At 34.2% G+C, this 16,946-nt stretch overlaps 1 protein-coding gene across 9 annotated transcripts; it reads left to right on the forward strand.

Moving 5' to 3' along the window:
- Positions 1–906: 906 nt before the first annotated feature.
- Positions 907–4,482, forward strand: LOC141708079 (uncharacterized). Of its 9 annotated transcripts, none has more exons than XM_074511552.1 (9): positions 907–1,312; positions 1,537–1,705; positions 2,163–2,193; positions 2,327–2,423; positions 2,515–2,586; positions 3,384–3,521; positions 3,662–3,710; positions 3,870–3,995; positions 4,116–4,482. In XM_074511552.1, exons 2-8 carry the CDS (start codon positions 1,549–1,551, stop codon positions 3,905–3,907), a joined length of 582 nt encoding a protein of 193 aa, XP_074367653.1. In that variant the 5' UTR covers positions 907–1,312; positions 1,537–1,548; the 3' UTR covers positions 3,908–3,995; positions 4,116–4,482. The 9 variants fall into 9 exon arrangements, 5 of the variants coding, with proteins under 5 accessions (XP_074367653.1, XP_074367652.1, XP_074367655.1 ...); XM_074511551.1 differs by having other exon boundaries at positions 909–1,329; XM_074511554.1 differs by having other exon boundaries at positions 910–1,329; positions 3,666–3,710.
- The last annotated feature ends 12,464 nt before the right edge of the window (positions 4,483–16,946 follow it).

Raw genomic sequence — 16,946 nt, forward strand, 5'->3', positions numbered from 1 at the left:
TCTACACCAAGTCATCTGTTGAGCAAAGTAAGCTATGGCACAAAAAGCTCTCTCACCTGAATTACAAGAGAATCAATACCCTAATGAAAAAGGAGTTAGTGAGAGATATGCCAAACTTGGAGTTTTCTCAAAATGAAGTCTGTGAGACTTATCAAAAAGGCAAAATGAAGAGATCAATCCACAAGAAAAAAACTGTGAATTCTATAAGTGCACCTTTGTATTCAATTCACATGGACTTGTTTGGACCAATTAATGTCTTATCTATTTCTAGAACTACGCCATAGATGACCTATTTGCACATTTTTATATGTTGTTGCCTTAGAAAACATTGCAATACATATGAAATTATGGAGCTATCACAACACCCAGATCTTGGTATTACTATAGGCACCGAGACATATCGCTATAGCTCAATACAAGTATGGTGTTGACATAGATGTCTTCCCTATTGCAACCCACGAGGTTGTGTTGGCGTAGACGACTGAATAATTTTTTTTAAAATTTAAATCAAAATAAAATTTATCTTTAAAAATTAAGTGATTTGTATGAAATTATTTATGGAGTTTTGTAGAAAGTAAATGCACGTAAAATTAATAAATTATTCATATTTAATAAATGTCAATATATTTTATTTGAATATAATACTAAATGAATACGCTTTATTAGTTAATAAATATTTATTAAAATTACTAAAATAATTTTTTACTTAAAAAATAAAAGTCTATAATAATTTTGAATATTTGAAAATAAATTATAATAAATTAATTATACTAAATATAATATGTGCAATTCAAGTATAATATTATATATTATAATATTTATAAAATATTTTTTTCATATATATGAATTGGACTAGGCTGTGAAATTAGGGTGTGAAATTGGGGTAGGGGCGGCTAAGTTTTTAAAAAGCGGGAAACGGAATTTTGGACTATAGAAAGGGGGAAATCAATTACATTTACCACATTTGATTAGGGTTTGTCTTCCTTCTCCACCTACACACTCATTTCTCTTCCAGAGCAGCAAAAATAATGAAGGGTAGACAAGGCGAGCGGCTAAATTTTTAGGCAAAGCAACAAATCAAATGAAATCGGGTCAAAACACTCATCTCTCTCCCTTCCCAGTCTATCTCTTTCTCCTCTCTCGACTCTCAACATCTCTTTCTCTCTCGAAATTCGATTTCGAGTTCAACTATATTTAAGCAATAGTTTCAAGTTTGATTCAAGGGTTCCGGTTCAATTAAGGGTGAGCCGAGGATTAGGGTTCTTGAAAAGATTTGGTATTAAACATTTCCTTCGTTTTCAAGCTGCGTTGGGTTAGATTTCTCCCCTGGTAAATAATTCTCCTGCATATTATCATATGTAATACAAATGGGATGATAACCCTTACAACTAATTAATCATTTCTATGCTAGATAATATGCTGCAAGTATTGTCCATTTGTTATTGCAACAAATTTGATCAATTTGATAATATGCTAGATAATATGCTGCAAGTATTATCCCTTACAACAATTTTTTGGTTTTCAATTTTTTAACAGATTAGACTTGAGATGTTTGATCCAACATCGTCGTCTACAGCTTCTATAGTCTCCTGCTTGAATCGAAGATGTGATTTTAAATCCCCTGTTATTCCTGAAAAAATTTGTCCTTATCAGGAGAAACAGTGCAAATACACTTTAGAGTATGGAGACGGTAGTACTACTTCAGGTTATTACGTGGAGGATGTTATACATATTGACAGGGTTGTTGGTAGTTCAGTGATTTCAAATATTACATTACAGCTCATTGCCTTTGGGTAAACTAGTTTGTACCTGTCATTTTGGAGCTAAATCTTCTTTTCTTGTGATTTCAAATTTAGGTTATTGAGATTCTGAGTCATGTCAACAAGAGAGTGAAACACCAGCTTACATCGTGAGAAAAATTGCTTACGTGTTTTAATCCAGCTTTGAGTTTCTTTTAGGAGAATGTGGAAACAAGAGAGTGATATTACTTACGTGTTTTAATCCAGCTTTGAGTTTCTTTTAGGAGAATGGTTCATAAACTGCTTTGTATATCTACATGGATTATAATTTTAAAAGCAGTTTGTAATTTTAAACTGCTGGTCTAATAATGTTGTCCTACTTTAATTTGATACTTAGTAAATCACTTTCCATTATGATTCCAGGAACTCGAAATGGAAGCACTCATTCCTCTTCGTATCCTATTTTTTCAATATATATACATATCATTTTTTCATCATTTGTGAATATGTTGGTTTCTGTACAACATTAGGGAATTGTGATGTCATGTTGATTCAGTTATCAGTGTATCCTTAATGTTACATAAAAGCTCGGGGACAGGAGATGGGAAAACAAAAAGACTGGGAAGCTTACCAACATATGGTTTCATTTTTAAGTGTAATGAAATAGCGGAGAAAAGAAGAGAGGTTAGTTTTACCTGGTCACATTAGTCAATATCGTTGCGGATAGTTAATTTAATTTAAATTTGACTTACAATTGCACTTTTTTGGTCAATAGTACTCTTCCAGACTTGAAAAAAAAATCCAGGCCAAGGAACTAGAGGAGAACTTCCTCCAAGCTAGAACCAAGGTACTGTTGAACAAATTCTTAAATTCTTAATTGTATCAACTACATGATTATGTAGTACTTAATATCAAGAAGGTTACACAGTTTTGATGTTAAGAACTGAATATATATTTTTTGGTAATTCATCTAACAGTGCACATATCTAAAAATGGATATAAGAACTTGTCGGGTGTACTGGTTTTGGGAAGGGTTGGAGAAAGAAGGGTGTACTGGTATTGATAATTAATTCATGCTTTTTTTTAATCATTAATTCAACCATATTTACTTATCATTTAGGTCCCAGATTGCGCAACGTGAATCATTGTCAGTAGATCTTAAAACAGGAAGGAGGTACCCTTTCAAAAACCCCAGACCAGGGTGTTTGAAAATCCAAAAATATTAGTTAAGAGCCTAATTACAGGGTACTGAGTAAGTTTTGAGAAATTTTTGTGACGTGTAATTGGTTGTGTACTTATGCTTAAAAACATAGTAAATTAACCAGACACATCAGTATCGTTGAAACTTCTATTATAAGATACATCATACTTGTTAAGTATGTAGGATTATCATTTAAATAATTGTATAGTTATACTAGCATTGCATATTATAAAGAGTACTTATGTCTGTGTAAATTGTGATGTTCTTAGATTATGATATTTTTACATTTTAATCGAATCTTATGACTCGTGAGATTCACCCTTTTGTCAACTCCTTTATTTGTATCTGCCCTATGGTGCTCTGATGAGAAGTAATACTTAAGATTATATTTTTTCTTCGACATTTATTAATTTCATATATATATTTTTCTTCTTCATCAATAGGGTGAAACTGAAAACAAGAGCCATAATACCTCGGATATATGCAGACATGTGATTCCTACTGGGGCCAAAATGCAGTCCGAGACAATAGACCCCAAACCAAAGAATCTCAGTTCCTTTGACATTGAATATATTCCAAAGGTCTCATCTCTTTATGGCTGCATTCTAGTATTATTTTTAGGTGTTAATTAAGTTCAAATTGTTAATATTATTCTGCTCCTCCATGTTTTACCTCACCTTACCTCATCTCTTTACCATGATTTAATTGATTTTGACTTAAGCCAGCATGGAGAGTGAAAAGACGAGAAAACATCTCACATTGTATCAGACGTAAGATGCTACATCATTCGAATAAAACTCCATAATTCGAATAAAACTCCCTGTGATGTGAAATATCCTTTTAATATAATTAAATAGGATCTTTCACATCATCAGGGTCTATAAGTTTTATCCGAATGAAGTAGCATTTTACATCTGATGCATTGTTAGATATTTTTCCCCTACTGCTCTTGGAAGATCAACCTTGACGTGTCCGACAATTTGACAAACGTCTGAGTCTTGAGAATGTCAGCTGCTTTCTGCATTGCAGGATGGCTTGATGTCTACTTATCTATGGTATGTTTGCTTCTTTTGATTGATAATTAATTTAGGAAATTAAATTCTTATACTTTAATATAAAAAGCCATCCGGCTTGCAGAGAGAATTGGGTTGTATATATTTTTATTTGTTTAATAGGATGTTGTTGAAGAAGTTGAAGAAAAGTTTAATAGGAAGCTCTCTGATGAAGTTTCCAAGGTTGAGAAACATGAGCTGATGGTACTCCTCTTACCGGTGGTCGTAGCACTTAGAACATTTGTTATCTCTCTTCTATGTTATTTTCAAAGACTTGTATCCTTTTGCGTTATCTTGCACGTTTAGTTCTTAGCAAGAGTACTTGTATTTCTTAAGTTATGTTTTGGTATGATGGATTGTAATTGTTGGTTGGATATAATGTAATGGTTGGATGTGTAGTTAAGACTGGTTGGACGAATTGAATTGGTTGTAAATGTTGTTGAATTTATGGGAAATCAAGTATTTGAAAAGTATATTTCAATTTTTTACAGTCCAGGTGTTGCAATAGCCTATTAGTATGTTGCCATATGATGCTAAATTATGCACATAAAATTTCTTTTTTGCAACATTAAATGTATTGCAATAGGTGTGTTGCCATAGATGATAAGGGGCCAACATGTGGGCCCCACCAGTGCGACCCAACCACGTGTCCTGCCATGTGTCATGTCACGTGTTATGCCATGTGTCATGCCCATGTGGGGCTCACATATGGGGCCCATTTTTTGTCAGTTAGTATACCTATTGCAATACCATGTCCGTGTTGCTATACTCTCAAAATTATGTTACAATTGATATCTATAGCAACATATTTTGCTGTATTTGTATAGGTTGACACTGATATAAGGTTAGATACCTATAGTGACGGCCTTAGACCCAACATAAAAAAAGTGTTACAATAGACCCATTTTTGCCTATAGCAACATTTTTAGGGGTCTATAGCAACATATTTTTGGTGTTGGTTAAAGCCATCTATGGCATAGTGTAGAAAGAAATATACACTTGTGATGGTGGATGACCACTCAAGGTACACATGGGTAGAGTTTATGCATTCTAAGGATGAAACTCCACACATTATAATTAAACACATCAAGAAAATTGAAAAACAAGATGAAGGTCAGAATTTTGTAAAAAGATTGAGAATTGACAATGGCACAAAATTCGTAAATGCAACTCTGCATGAATTCTGCAAGGATAAGGGCATTGTTTAAGAGTTCTCAGCTGCAAGGACACCTCAGCAAAATAGGTAGTTTAGAGAAATAATATAACACTAGTAGAATCTGCTAGAACAATGGTGCAAGATGCCAAGTTGCCAACAAGTTTTTGGGAAGAAACTGTCAGTATTGCATGCTACACTCAAAACAGATATCTCATCAACAAAAATCTTGGCAAGTCACCCTACTCAATTTTATCAAAAAGGAAGCCTATTTTAAAGCATCTGCATGTGTTTGGAAGTAAGTGTTTTATTTTAAAAGATAACTCTGAATATGTGGGAAAATTTGACTCTAAAGTTTTTGAAGCAATTTTTCTGGGATATTCATTGGAAAGAACTGCCTACAGAGTTTATGTGCTAGAACAAAAGAAGATTATGGAAAGCACATATGTGACTTTTGATAATGACAAGTGTCCAGGCTTGGAGTGCCTTGATGAAAGTGAAGTTGAAGCCCTTAAGTTTGAAAATTTGAACATTGATAGTGATTCTGAAGTTGAAGCTGAAATCAACACAAGTAACAGAATGAATGAAGAGTCAACTGAGCAAGTGAATCATGAGAATTGAAGCTCATCTCAAACACCTGAATTTGATAGCACAAACTAAGGGGAGAAAGAGGAGAAAGTTCTGCAAGTCATGCCAATGGTGAAGGAAATGCAGAAAACTCAAGTCAACCAAATCATACCAGAAAGTGGGAAATAAGTCACACTAGAGATGCAATTATTGGTGATCATAATGCTGGTGTGAGGACTAGGAGTGAAATTGCTAATGAATGTCTACATGCAAGCTATTTTTCACAGATTGAGCCCAAGAAAACTTAGAAAGCTCTAATTGATCCTGATTGGATATCTGCTATGCAAGTGGAGCTAAATCAGTTTAAGAGAAACAAAGTTTGGAATTTGGTTCCTGCACCAAAGAACAAAAGTGTAATTGGAACAAAGTGGGTGTACATGAACAAGATGGATGAAAATGGAATTTTAATAAGAAACAAAGCTAGGTTGGTTGCAAAAGGTTACTCACAGGAGGAATGAATTGATTTTGATGAAACTTTTGCTCCAGTTGCAAGACTTGAAGCAATAAGAATCTTTCTTGCATTTTTTTCACACCCAAACTTTAAAGTGTATCAAATGGATGTAAACATTCCTTAATGGTGAGTTGGAAGAAAAAGTTTTTGTGCAACAACCACCTGGTTTTGATGATCTAGAATCTCCAAACTTTGTATACAAACTACTCAAGGATCTATATGAATTAAAGCAAACACCTAGAACTTGGTATGACATACTGTCAGAATTTTTGCTTAAGCATGGATTCACTAGAGGAACAATAGATCCTAGTTCAGATCTATGTGGATGATATCATTTTTGGTTCTACAAATGAAAATTCATGTCAAAAATTCTTAAAACTCATGCAGAGTGAATATAAAATGAGCACGATGGGAGAATTAAGTTACTTTCTTGGACTTCAAGTCAGACAAAGAAGTGATTAAATTTTCATTATCCAAACCAAGTATTTTAAAGACTTATTGAAGAAATTTGGAATGGTTGATTGTTCACCTACATCTACACCTATGTCTACAACTACAAAGTTGGATGAAGATAAAAAAGAAAAAAGTGTAGACATTTCAGGGTATAGAGGAATGATTGGATCTTTGTTGTATTTGACTGCTAGTAGACCAGATATTATATTTGCAACATGACTGTTGTAAGATTTCAAGCCAATCCAAAGGAATCACATTTGATGGTTGTGAAAATAATTTTCAGATACTTGAAGGGTACATCAAACTTGGGATTATGGTATCCTAAGAGAACTAGGTTTGAAGCTGTTGGATACATAAATGCAGATTTTGCTGGATGCAGGGTTGACAGGAAGAGTACTTGTGGAAGCTGTCAATTTCTCGGACAAAGATTTGAATCATGGTATAGCAAGAAACAACAGTTTATGTCAACTTCCACAGCTGAGGCTGAATACATAGCTGCTAGAAGTTGCTGTGCTCAAGTGTTTTGGATTAGAAATCAACTAAGGGACTATGGCCTAGTGTTTCACGAAATTCCAATTATATATGACAATGCTAGTGTTATCTCTATTGTTGCTAATCCAGTTCATCATTCTAGAACAAAGCACATTGACGTAAGGTACCATTTTATTAGAGAACATGCTACAAATGGTACCATTGAGCTTATTTTTGTTCCAAGAGAAAAATAATTAGCTCACATTTTGACTAAACCTTTGGATGAAACAACTTTCACTAGACTTGTTGGTGAAATTGGAATGTTAAATTCTTCATCCGAAAGGCAAGAACTCAGCTAATGTGTTGCAGCAGATTAATTTCTAATAAATCAAAATTAATTTGATTTAATTGGAAACTAACTGGAATATGAGTTATGAATATTTCTGGATTCTCTGTATATTTATTTTTTAAAATTCAAAATTTAGCTTGGAATTTTTCAAATTCTAAGGAAAATGCCTAACTATTAATTTACATTTCTCAATATGTAAAATTAGCAGAAGGAAAAATCAAAAGCAAACAAAAGTATATAGAGAACTGAGTTCTCGATAAGTCTACAAGTCATTTTGAGACTTCTCGACAAGTCATTTTGAGACTTCTCGATGGAGTTCTCGATAAGTCTTTTTCAAGACTTCTCGAATGACTTCTCGACAAGCTTTATTATGACTTCTCGATAGGTCATTGTAGAGATCTCGATAAGTCACTTTAAGATCTCTCGATAGAGTTCTCTACAAGTATAATTCTTAAATTTCTCGATAACTCAGAACAAGAATAATTTAAATCAATAAATTATTTCAATAAAATACTTTTGATATAAAATCATTCTAATTATATTTTGATTTATTCAAATAAAAATTGAAAAATTCAGTCCATTCAGGACAAACTGGGTATTTATTTGACATCTCGATAAGTCACTATCTAGTTCTCAATAAAGAGTCAGGAAAGTGACATATCAATATGTATCTATTCTCACATGTGACTTCTCGATAAACAAATCCAACTGTTTATTTCTACTTCTCGATAAGTCATTTACCTTTTACTATAAATACCCAGACATCTTGACATACACCTCTTTACGCCTTCGAAATCTCTAAGTGACCTAATTTCTGCAAATTCAAACCATTTTCTCTCATTTCAAGCTCCTTCTCTCTACTTTTTCTTACCCACTCAAATTCAAACACTTAAAATGCCATCAAACACAGTTAGAACTTTTATCCCAAAAGAGGGCACCAACTATCTTGCATTTACATATGCAAACCAAGCTCATCATAGCTTCAAGAGCTTTATGAAGTTCCTTTCTGAGACATACTTTGCAGGTGCTCTAACTAGAAATCTAATTATGTATTTGGATGTTCTTAATAAATTCTGGACTCAGCTGTAATGAGGACAGTAGTGCATGAGAACCAAGGTATATCTATGGTGGTTAACTGCTCCATTCAAGGCCAAGAGGTGGAGTTTTCTGAGAATGATGTCAATCTAGCTTTGGGCATCCCTATTCACAACTTGGTGGAGGTCCCAACTCAAGATGAGCTAGCTGAGTTCATGGACTTCATCAACTACAGTGAGAAGATCAACTTGGCAAGCCTAAACAAGAAGTATTTAATGAGGGAATGGTCTTTCCAGTTTGACTCAATTGTGAGGGCCTTCACCTGCAGGAAGACAGGGTATGACAACATTTTAAGTGTTGTTCAGAAGTTGGTATTCTCCATGGCTCACAACAGACACCTCAATGTTGGACTTTTGATTATGTAAATGCTCAGCACCAAGCTCACAATGCCTTTGGCATCAAGAGGTAAGGAAATATTTCTTCCTAGATTGATAATATCTGCTTTAAAACTATAAAGTACAAGACTTTAATTTACTTAATTATATAGATAGGAAAAAATAGGCAACTATAAAAAAGTGTCCAAAGTTCTACTTGGCTCACTTATTACTAAAAATAAGGTACCTGTGAGTCTTAGAATCACTCCATTTATGTTGGAGAGATTCAGGACTTACCCTTACCCTATGCCTGACATGAGGTCTATAATAACAATTAGTACAATTATGGCTCATGTACCTGTGGCAGAAAAAATACAGGAACACCAACAGGGGCCTTCCCAAACTGAGACCCTTCTTTCTTTACCACTAGCAGCTAGGAAACCAACAACTTCATCCTCTTAAAAGGGTGAGGTGAGTAAAAAGAAGAGAAAGCAGATACCTGTAACTATTATCAATGAGAGTGGTGAGGATCAAACACAACCAAAGTCCACCTTCGTCAGGAAACCAAAGAAGGAAAAGTAAACTGAGTTGACCACTCAATTAGCTACCTCTACATCCTCTCAAAAGGATGTTGTTGAAAAAGAGGGAATAAAATAGACTTTAGGGGCATCCACTCAACAACGTGTCTCTATTGAAAAGAGCACTCTCCCTAGTGTATTCTATAAAGAATCTACACCATCACTTGAACACATTCAAGTGTATGAAAGAAGAAATAAGGATGGCACACACTCTGAGAGCACATCTTTTGAAGCTCCTCATCTATTCAGGGGGATCTGCCAATACTCAATTCAGAAATTACAAATCTTATTTCCAAAATTTCTTCTTCATACAATATGACACTTGAACCCACTTCTCAAGTGTCACCAAAATCAAGTGACATGGTTTATGAAACTGTGTTCACCACACAGGAACACATCTAGTTGGTGAGAGGCTACACTCTGGGGTAGACCTTGAGGACACCAACAAAAATACAGAGGTTTCAATAGTTTTAACTAAAGATCATGTGGTTGTCACAAATGCACCTTCATGTGCAAATAAATCTTCAAAAATTGACAGGTTTGAGGGTAGTACTCCCGAGGGGGAGCTATCTAAATTCTTTTCAATTCAATTGGAGGTTCCTCGGGTAGGGACAACTCCCCTCACAACCCTGGCTGAAATTGCTTTAGAAATTGAAGCTAGGAGTCCAATTGCCCATGATCCAATCATAGGGGAGGCAAGCTTAGCACATTCAAGTGCCAGCTCTTTGCAAGAAAAACAATGGTTTTAGTCCGTGGTACATGACAGTAACCTAGTCAAATCCCCTCCAATTCAATTAAAAGTTCCCATTATCGGTGAACAACACACTTTCACAACCACAGTTCCAACAATGAGTCAAATTGTGGCATTTGTCACAGGCGATGTTCATGAATCCCAACCCTCTACCTCGACTCAAACAGACATACCATCTACATCAAACCCTTCTCAACAACCCTCACACCTAATCTCCAAGTGGCTAAGCGGATGCTCAGGTTCAACCACTAACAATGAATGACCTTTTGGTGGATCAACTTTCTGGTCTTGCCAACATCACACAGCAATTTCTCACAACTGATATGTCCAATCAGGATTATCAGGCCATCTTATTTTCCTACAAAACAGATTTTGAAGAACAACAACAGAAAATTGTCAATGAAGCTGAACAAGATGGCAATGTGGATGCATGGTTGGACAAGGATTTTAGCTTGAGCATAGATGGGGTCTTGGAAAGATTTAGAAATAAATATGTAGCTATCTTGGGAAGGAATGCCAAGGCTCTCAGTCCACAGGAAGTCTATGATGCTGTGACAAAAGTCTAAAAAGCTCAACTCGAAGCTTTTCATCTTATAAGTAAAGCACTTCAACAGACTTCGGAAAGCCATCGGGACATAATTAGAAGATTGGTTAAAGAGAAGTTGGATGACCTTGTACCTACTCAAGTTGAGATCAAGAATAAATTTCAGAAATTTGTTGATCAAATGGCAAGGTTTGATATGTCCACTATGGAGCAGAGCATCAAAAATCTAAGGCAATCCTTTGTGGCTTTGCATAAAGTTATCCAGAATCAGATTACAAGTAACAATGACATAAGGGTCAAACTGGATCAACTTTATCAAACTAGATACGAACCTTAAGCTTTATTAATAAAGGGGATTAAGGAGTCCATTCAAGCCACCTTTGGTGCATCTGTCTCTTTAAGCTCACAATAAGCAATTTCAACATCCACTAATCTTCAGATTCAGTCTCTTCAACAACAAGTTTTGAATCTAAAAGCATCAAATGAGTCTTTCACAAATCAAGTCTCTCAACTGACAGCACTTGTACAAAGTCAACAGGAAAATATCAAGACTTTGGTAGACTCCCACAAACATTTACAAATGTAGAATTCAGTTTCATTGGGAGCTATCATGGGTGCTCTAAATATTCCCATACCTACACTTCCAGAAGCTGTGAGGCCTGAAATTCCTACACCTCTACTCTTGCCTGCTACCAAGACTAGGGGGAGATAGAGGCTAGGTTGCTGAAATAATCTATTCAAACTCAAAAAGCCAAAGCCAAGGAAATTGAACAGCAAGATGTTGGAATGGAGAGGCTAATGAAAGCAGCTGAGGGACCCAGTCTGAGCAAATAATTTGATGAACTGCTAAAGGCTCTTAGAGTCTCTCTAAAATAACAATTTCTTCACCTACAAGAAAGCTTTGGACAAGACAACTAATTTCTTAAGGGTGATCTTGGTAACCAATGATGGATTTCAAGAGAGAAGGATGTTTTTCAATATAAACGACGCTGGTATGGATAGGTGTATGCAGGTGTTCCTCAATTATCTCATAACAAGGAGGGCATCTGAATTGGACATTCTAATCAACAAGGTTAATAGAGTGATTAATGAAGACACTCTCTTGCTCAATGAATTGAAGAAGGTTCAAGTAGTTGCTTTTCCAGAAGCATATCTCCAACCAAGCAAGGGAGTGGCATACATATGTCAATCCACCAAACATTGCAAACATTTCCGAATTGTAAAAAATGTGTTCATCATTCGGGGTGAGTAGACTAGTCAAAAATTTCATGACAAACAAGAAGCTGATGATGACTCTAGAAACAGATTTGAAGACAAAGCAGTACAAGACTGTTGAAGATAATGAGATGATCAAGATACTGGGGAGATACTTGAGAGATGCTGAAACCATGTTGCCAAAAATAAAAATAATACTAAGGATGACTTGGATAATGATGAGTAGAAGAAAGATGATCAAAAACCTTCTGGCTCAAATCCAAGTCAGTCCTTTAGGGAAACTGGTAGCAAGGTGAATGAGAAGAGAAAGAGCCAGGATGACAAGGATGAAAAAAGGAATTGAAAAGGTGGAGAATGGGATTCAAAGAAAAGAAATGTCCAGGAACTACAAGTCAAGATTCAACCTACTCAAACCTTCAAGCCTGCAAGCTCAAACAGTCAACCACCTTTACCCTCTAAGCCTAAGCTTTTATATAAACAAACTGCAAATACCTTACTCAAAATACCAATCACTTCTAGCCAAACCACCCTAAAGAAAATCTCAAACCTAATCTCATTTAAGCCACCAATCAAGACTCATTACAAGACTGGGGACAAAATCAAAGAAGCTGCAAGTTAGTGAGGGGATTATCTGGAATTGTTTTAACCAGGCTAATTTTCTACCTTTAAATTGGTGCATCACAGATGATGACTACTTTCAACAATTAGTGAAGAAATATTCAAAGTTTGGGTTGTATCATTGAGAGAAGTCGGAATCTATTATCATGATGGTTCCTTCACTCTACTTGGCAGGGAATTAATGGATACACTTTCAACCACAGAAGTTAAGAGGGTGATTAGCTTAATGAAGGACAAGGACACAAGTACAAGGGCATGGAGGGCTATGATTGTGATGTGTGTATTGCTGAAAGTAAGAGATGAAAAAAGAGCAAAAGCAATGGCTGAAAAGGAAGATAGGGATAGGAAGTAATAAGAAGAAATTGCTATGTTTGAACAAAGATCAATTGAGCTCAAGGAAAAAGGGATGAGTAGAATTTCTAAGGATGGACTTTTTTTAAACATACAAGCTGGCAGGTTCTCAAGATTCAGCGTTGATTACTTGAATGGTTATTCATTGGATGATTGGCTCAAGCTTGTGGAAGCTCTAAGAGGGACTGAAATCATAGAGTAACTTCAAGTACTTGTAAATCTAAAGGACCTCATTAGAAAAGAATCAGGATATGAGCATTTATGGAATAAATGTACTTACTGAACTCATGTAATCACTCAGTGTATAAAAGTTGTATTTGTTATTCTGTCAGTTTTATGTAATCATTTTATTTTTTCTTGTAACTTGGGGTTAGTCTTGTTATCAGGCATGAATTTGTGATAATAAATCTTCTCACAAATTGAGGGAGATTATTGTGCAAGACATGCCTATACAATAACAAGATTAAGTCAAATTGACAGCCCTAAGATTTAGTTGGTTGATAATCAACCTTGTATTTTGTATTTTATTACTTGAGTCTGTAAAAATGGTTAGAAGATTAGACTGAAGTATTTTTCTGTAAATAGTTCAAGCCTAAGGAATAAACTCTGGAAGAAGATCAAGTTAGATCATGCCTCAGAGAATTATTACATAAGCTTGGAGTTGAATAAATCTGTTTTATAAAAAATGTTCTAAGTCAAGATATCGACAATTCACAGATCAAGCAATATAGAAAAGTCATTCGAGAACTCCAGAATGGCTTATCGAGAAGTTCAAAATGACATAGAGAGAATTCTCAAAGATATCGACAAGTCAAATCAAGATATGAAAATTAGAGATATCGAAAAGTCATTTTTGCATGTAGAGAACTTAGATTTATTGACAAGTCAAAATGAAGATGTGAAGATTGGAGATATCGAAAAGTCAAATTATCATTAGAGATCTCAGAAATATCGACAAGTCAAAATGTATATAGGGATCTCTGAGATATCGGCAAGTTAATTCTACATTTAGAGATCTCAGACGTATCGATAAGTCATTTAGCATGCAAATATCAAGAGACCTCGACAAATCAATTACACCTATAGAGAACTCAGAGATCTCGATAAGTCATTATACTTATCGAGATGTCTCTTCTCTATAGAACAAACTAGAGATCTCGACATGCCTCTCAAATACAGAATGCAAACAAATGAAGATTCAAGATTATCAGCCAACAAATAATCTATCTACTAGATTGAAAAGTCTACAAAGTAGCTGGGGAGAATACAAGATCAAGGGCCTAGATCAACTAGACAAAGGATGGTCACAGACCTACAAGATTCTGCACATATTTGCTCAGCTAGAAATGGAAATAGAAAAAGGTTTCTTTAGAAAAGAGTTTACTACATTTTAGTGCAAGTTTTGTAAAATCGTGCTTCTAGTGTATAAAGCATGCACTGGTCCCTTAGTTTAGGTGTAACAAACAGATTCAACACTCTTGTATTCTCTCAAGATAGAAGCCGAGTTCTTTACTTACAAAGAACCCATGATTTGTAGCAATACCTAACTTAATTTTAATACAAAATTAAGTGAGTTTTGAAATATTGTGTTTGTTGTTTTATTTCTGCTAACATAATATAACTGTATTTCTTATCTATTTTGTTCACACAACCAAACAAATTTAAAAAGGCTAAAAAATATCCAAACTACATTCAACCCCCCCCTTGTGTTGTATTCAATATCTAACAAAATTACATACCTTATATCGTCAAAATCATATCTCACACAACCTACAAACCAAATCAAATCAGAATTATACACCTACGATTGAAATGAGTATTATAAATGTAGTTACAAATAATAAATTAAAGATAAAAGATATAAAGAATTAGAATAAAATTTGAAAACCTGATTAGGTTTGATGTATAAAATAGGACAGAGAAATATATTTGAATTTTGAAATTTAAATCAAATAAAAATTAGAATAGCCTTTTAATTGAGTTTTTTGAATTCTTGGTAATCGGTACCCGTGTATGTGTATGATGGTGTTGTATATGTACAACAGGTTGTCAGTTTCACTAAAATATTACAACATCCAATTTAGAACTTGGAGTAGCCGGTTAGATCGTATAAGTCGTTGGGTCAAGTGGAAATTTAAAGGTAAATACAGATGTATTAGGAGGGTATAATAGTAAATAGCCAGCAAAAAGCCTTCAGACTTTATAATTTAAATGTATGAAGACAAATACTACCCTAGCTTTCATCTTCATTTCCTTGGAAACCGTTATCTGAAAAACCGTTGTTGTGCATGCTATTATTTTCGGACCATGTATTTCTTTTTCTTTTTATCTATAAACAAAATTAATAAAAGGGTAAAATACATTATGGGTTGGGATACTCAAATTTAAAAATGCTCACTTTGTATTTTGTACTTCAAACATTTTTATAACTTATGTGTTTCCGTCAATTTATTTAACTCCGTTATTTCTTGGGAGGGTATTTTTTTTATTTTTTTTATATTCATCTTCTTTCTGAAACTCACTTCCACCATGAACGCAATTACAACTATTAAGGTTAGTGTTACAAACTTTTTTCATAAGATAAGTCGATGATTTTAAACTGATCTGGAAATAAAAACTCCTCGTATTTGACCGAAACTCTAGAAGAGCCCAATCAAAATATTGGATCTAATCATTTGAAAAGTTGGTAGATCTTAAAAATCGATTATCGGGTTCATGTCTAAAATTGGGAGATTTTTTTATACATATTTTTCATTAATTTTAATGTTATAAGTAGTTATATCTCCTCAATTTTACTTGATTCATACATAAATTTGTATTTTTTCGTGTTTGGTTTTAGTATTATTGGAAATTGATTGTTGACCGGATTATTTTTGAGTTTCGGGGTTGTTTGACTTCTTTTGATGATCCTTTATAACTAAATTGATTAGTATATAGTTATGTTAGATGTTATATGAGGCTACTTACGTATTTTTTTTGAGTTTTTATTCTGATTTTATGTTCGCCAGAGTTAGGCTTGGTGGCCGCAAATTTTGTTTTTTTAGTTTAAGCTTGAGATGTTCAAAAAATTCAAATCCCGAAATTGGAACCGAAATAAGGTCGAAAGCTCGATCCGGAAAAAATCATGGCCCCGTTCAACCCGATCCAAGGGCCTTAAACAGGCCTCCTTTTCATTGAGAATCTTCCACGGTCCGAAATATGAAAATTATGGATAAGAGCCCAAAAGCCAAGTTCGACCCGCATAAAAGCCTGATATTTTCAACCGGATAAAAATCCAATTTCTTATACTAATTTAAACGTATATGATATTTTAAATTCTTTATGAACTTTATAATACCGGTAGACTTAAAACAAGGTATATTTGGTTGGTTTGTCAATTTAATATGGTAAATAACAATCGTTATAATTTTAGGTTAATAATTAAGAACAATAGAATGCAATATTAAAATATATTTTCTGTTTCTGTATCTAAACTACTATATCTCATAGTTAAGGATATTATTTCATTCTCCATCTAAACTACCCGTAAATCGAGGCACAAAATATTTAATATATTTAATATATAAATAAAAAAACTCGGTTAAAATCCTGGTTCGACCTGGTCCGCGGGCCTAAAATGGACCTCATATTTTAGAGGATGCCTGACCCGGCCAAATCAAATTTTTATAAATCGTTGAGAACTGCTAGGTTACACGAATGATAACTATGTTTAACAACACATGTAGTGTAAATCTAACATGGGCTTATATACTGCACAATTACACAATCAATCTAATTGATATAGATATATATATATATATATATGAATATGAAATTCTAGTACATATCCTACTATTGATTGCTACAATTAAGTAAAATCCTACACCGACATACTTCTGCAAATATTATCTTCTTTTAACAGAATCAATCTTCTCCTGGAATCCATTCTTGACAGATACTAATAGATAAACTCTGACATCAAATACTGATAATGTCAAATGTTGA

The sequence above is a fragment of the Apium graveolens genome, chromosome 2 (genome assembly GCF_009905375.1).
Source record: "Apium graveolens cultivar Ventura chromosome 2, ASM990537v1, whole genome shotgun sequence".
Classification (NCBI taxonomy): Eukaryota; Viridiplantae; Streptophyta; class Magnoliopsida; order Apiales; family Apiaceae; genus Apium; species Apium graveolens.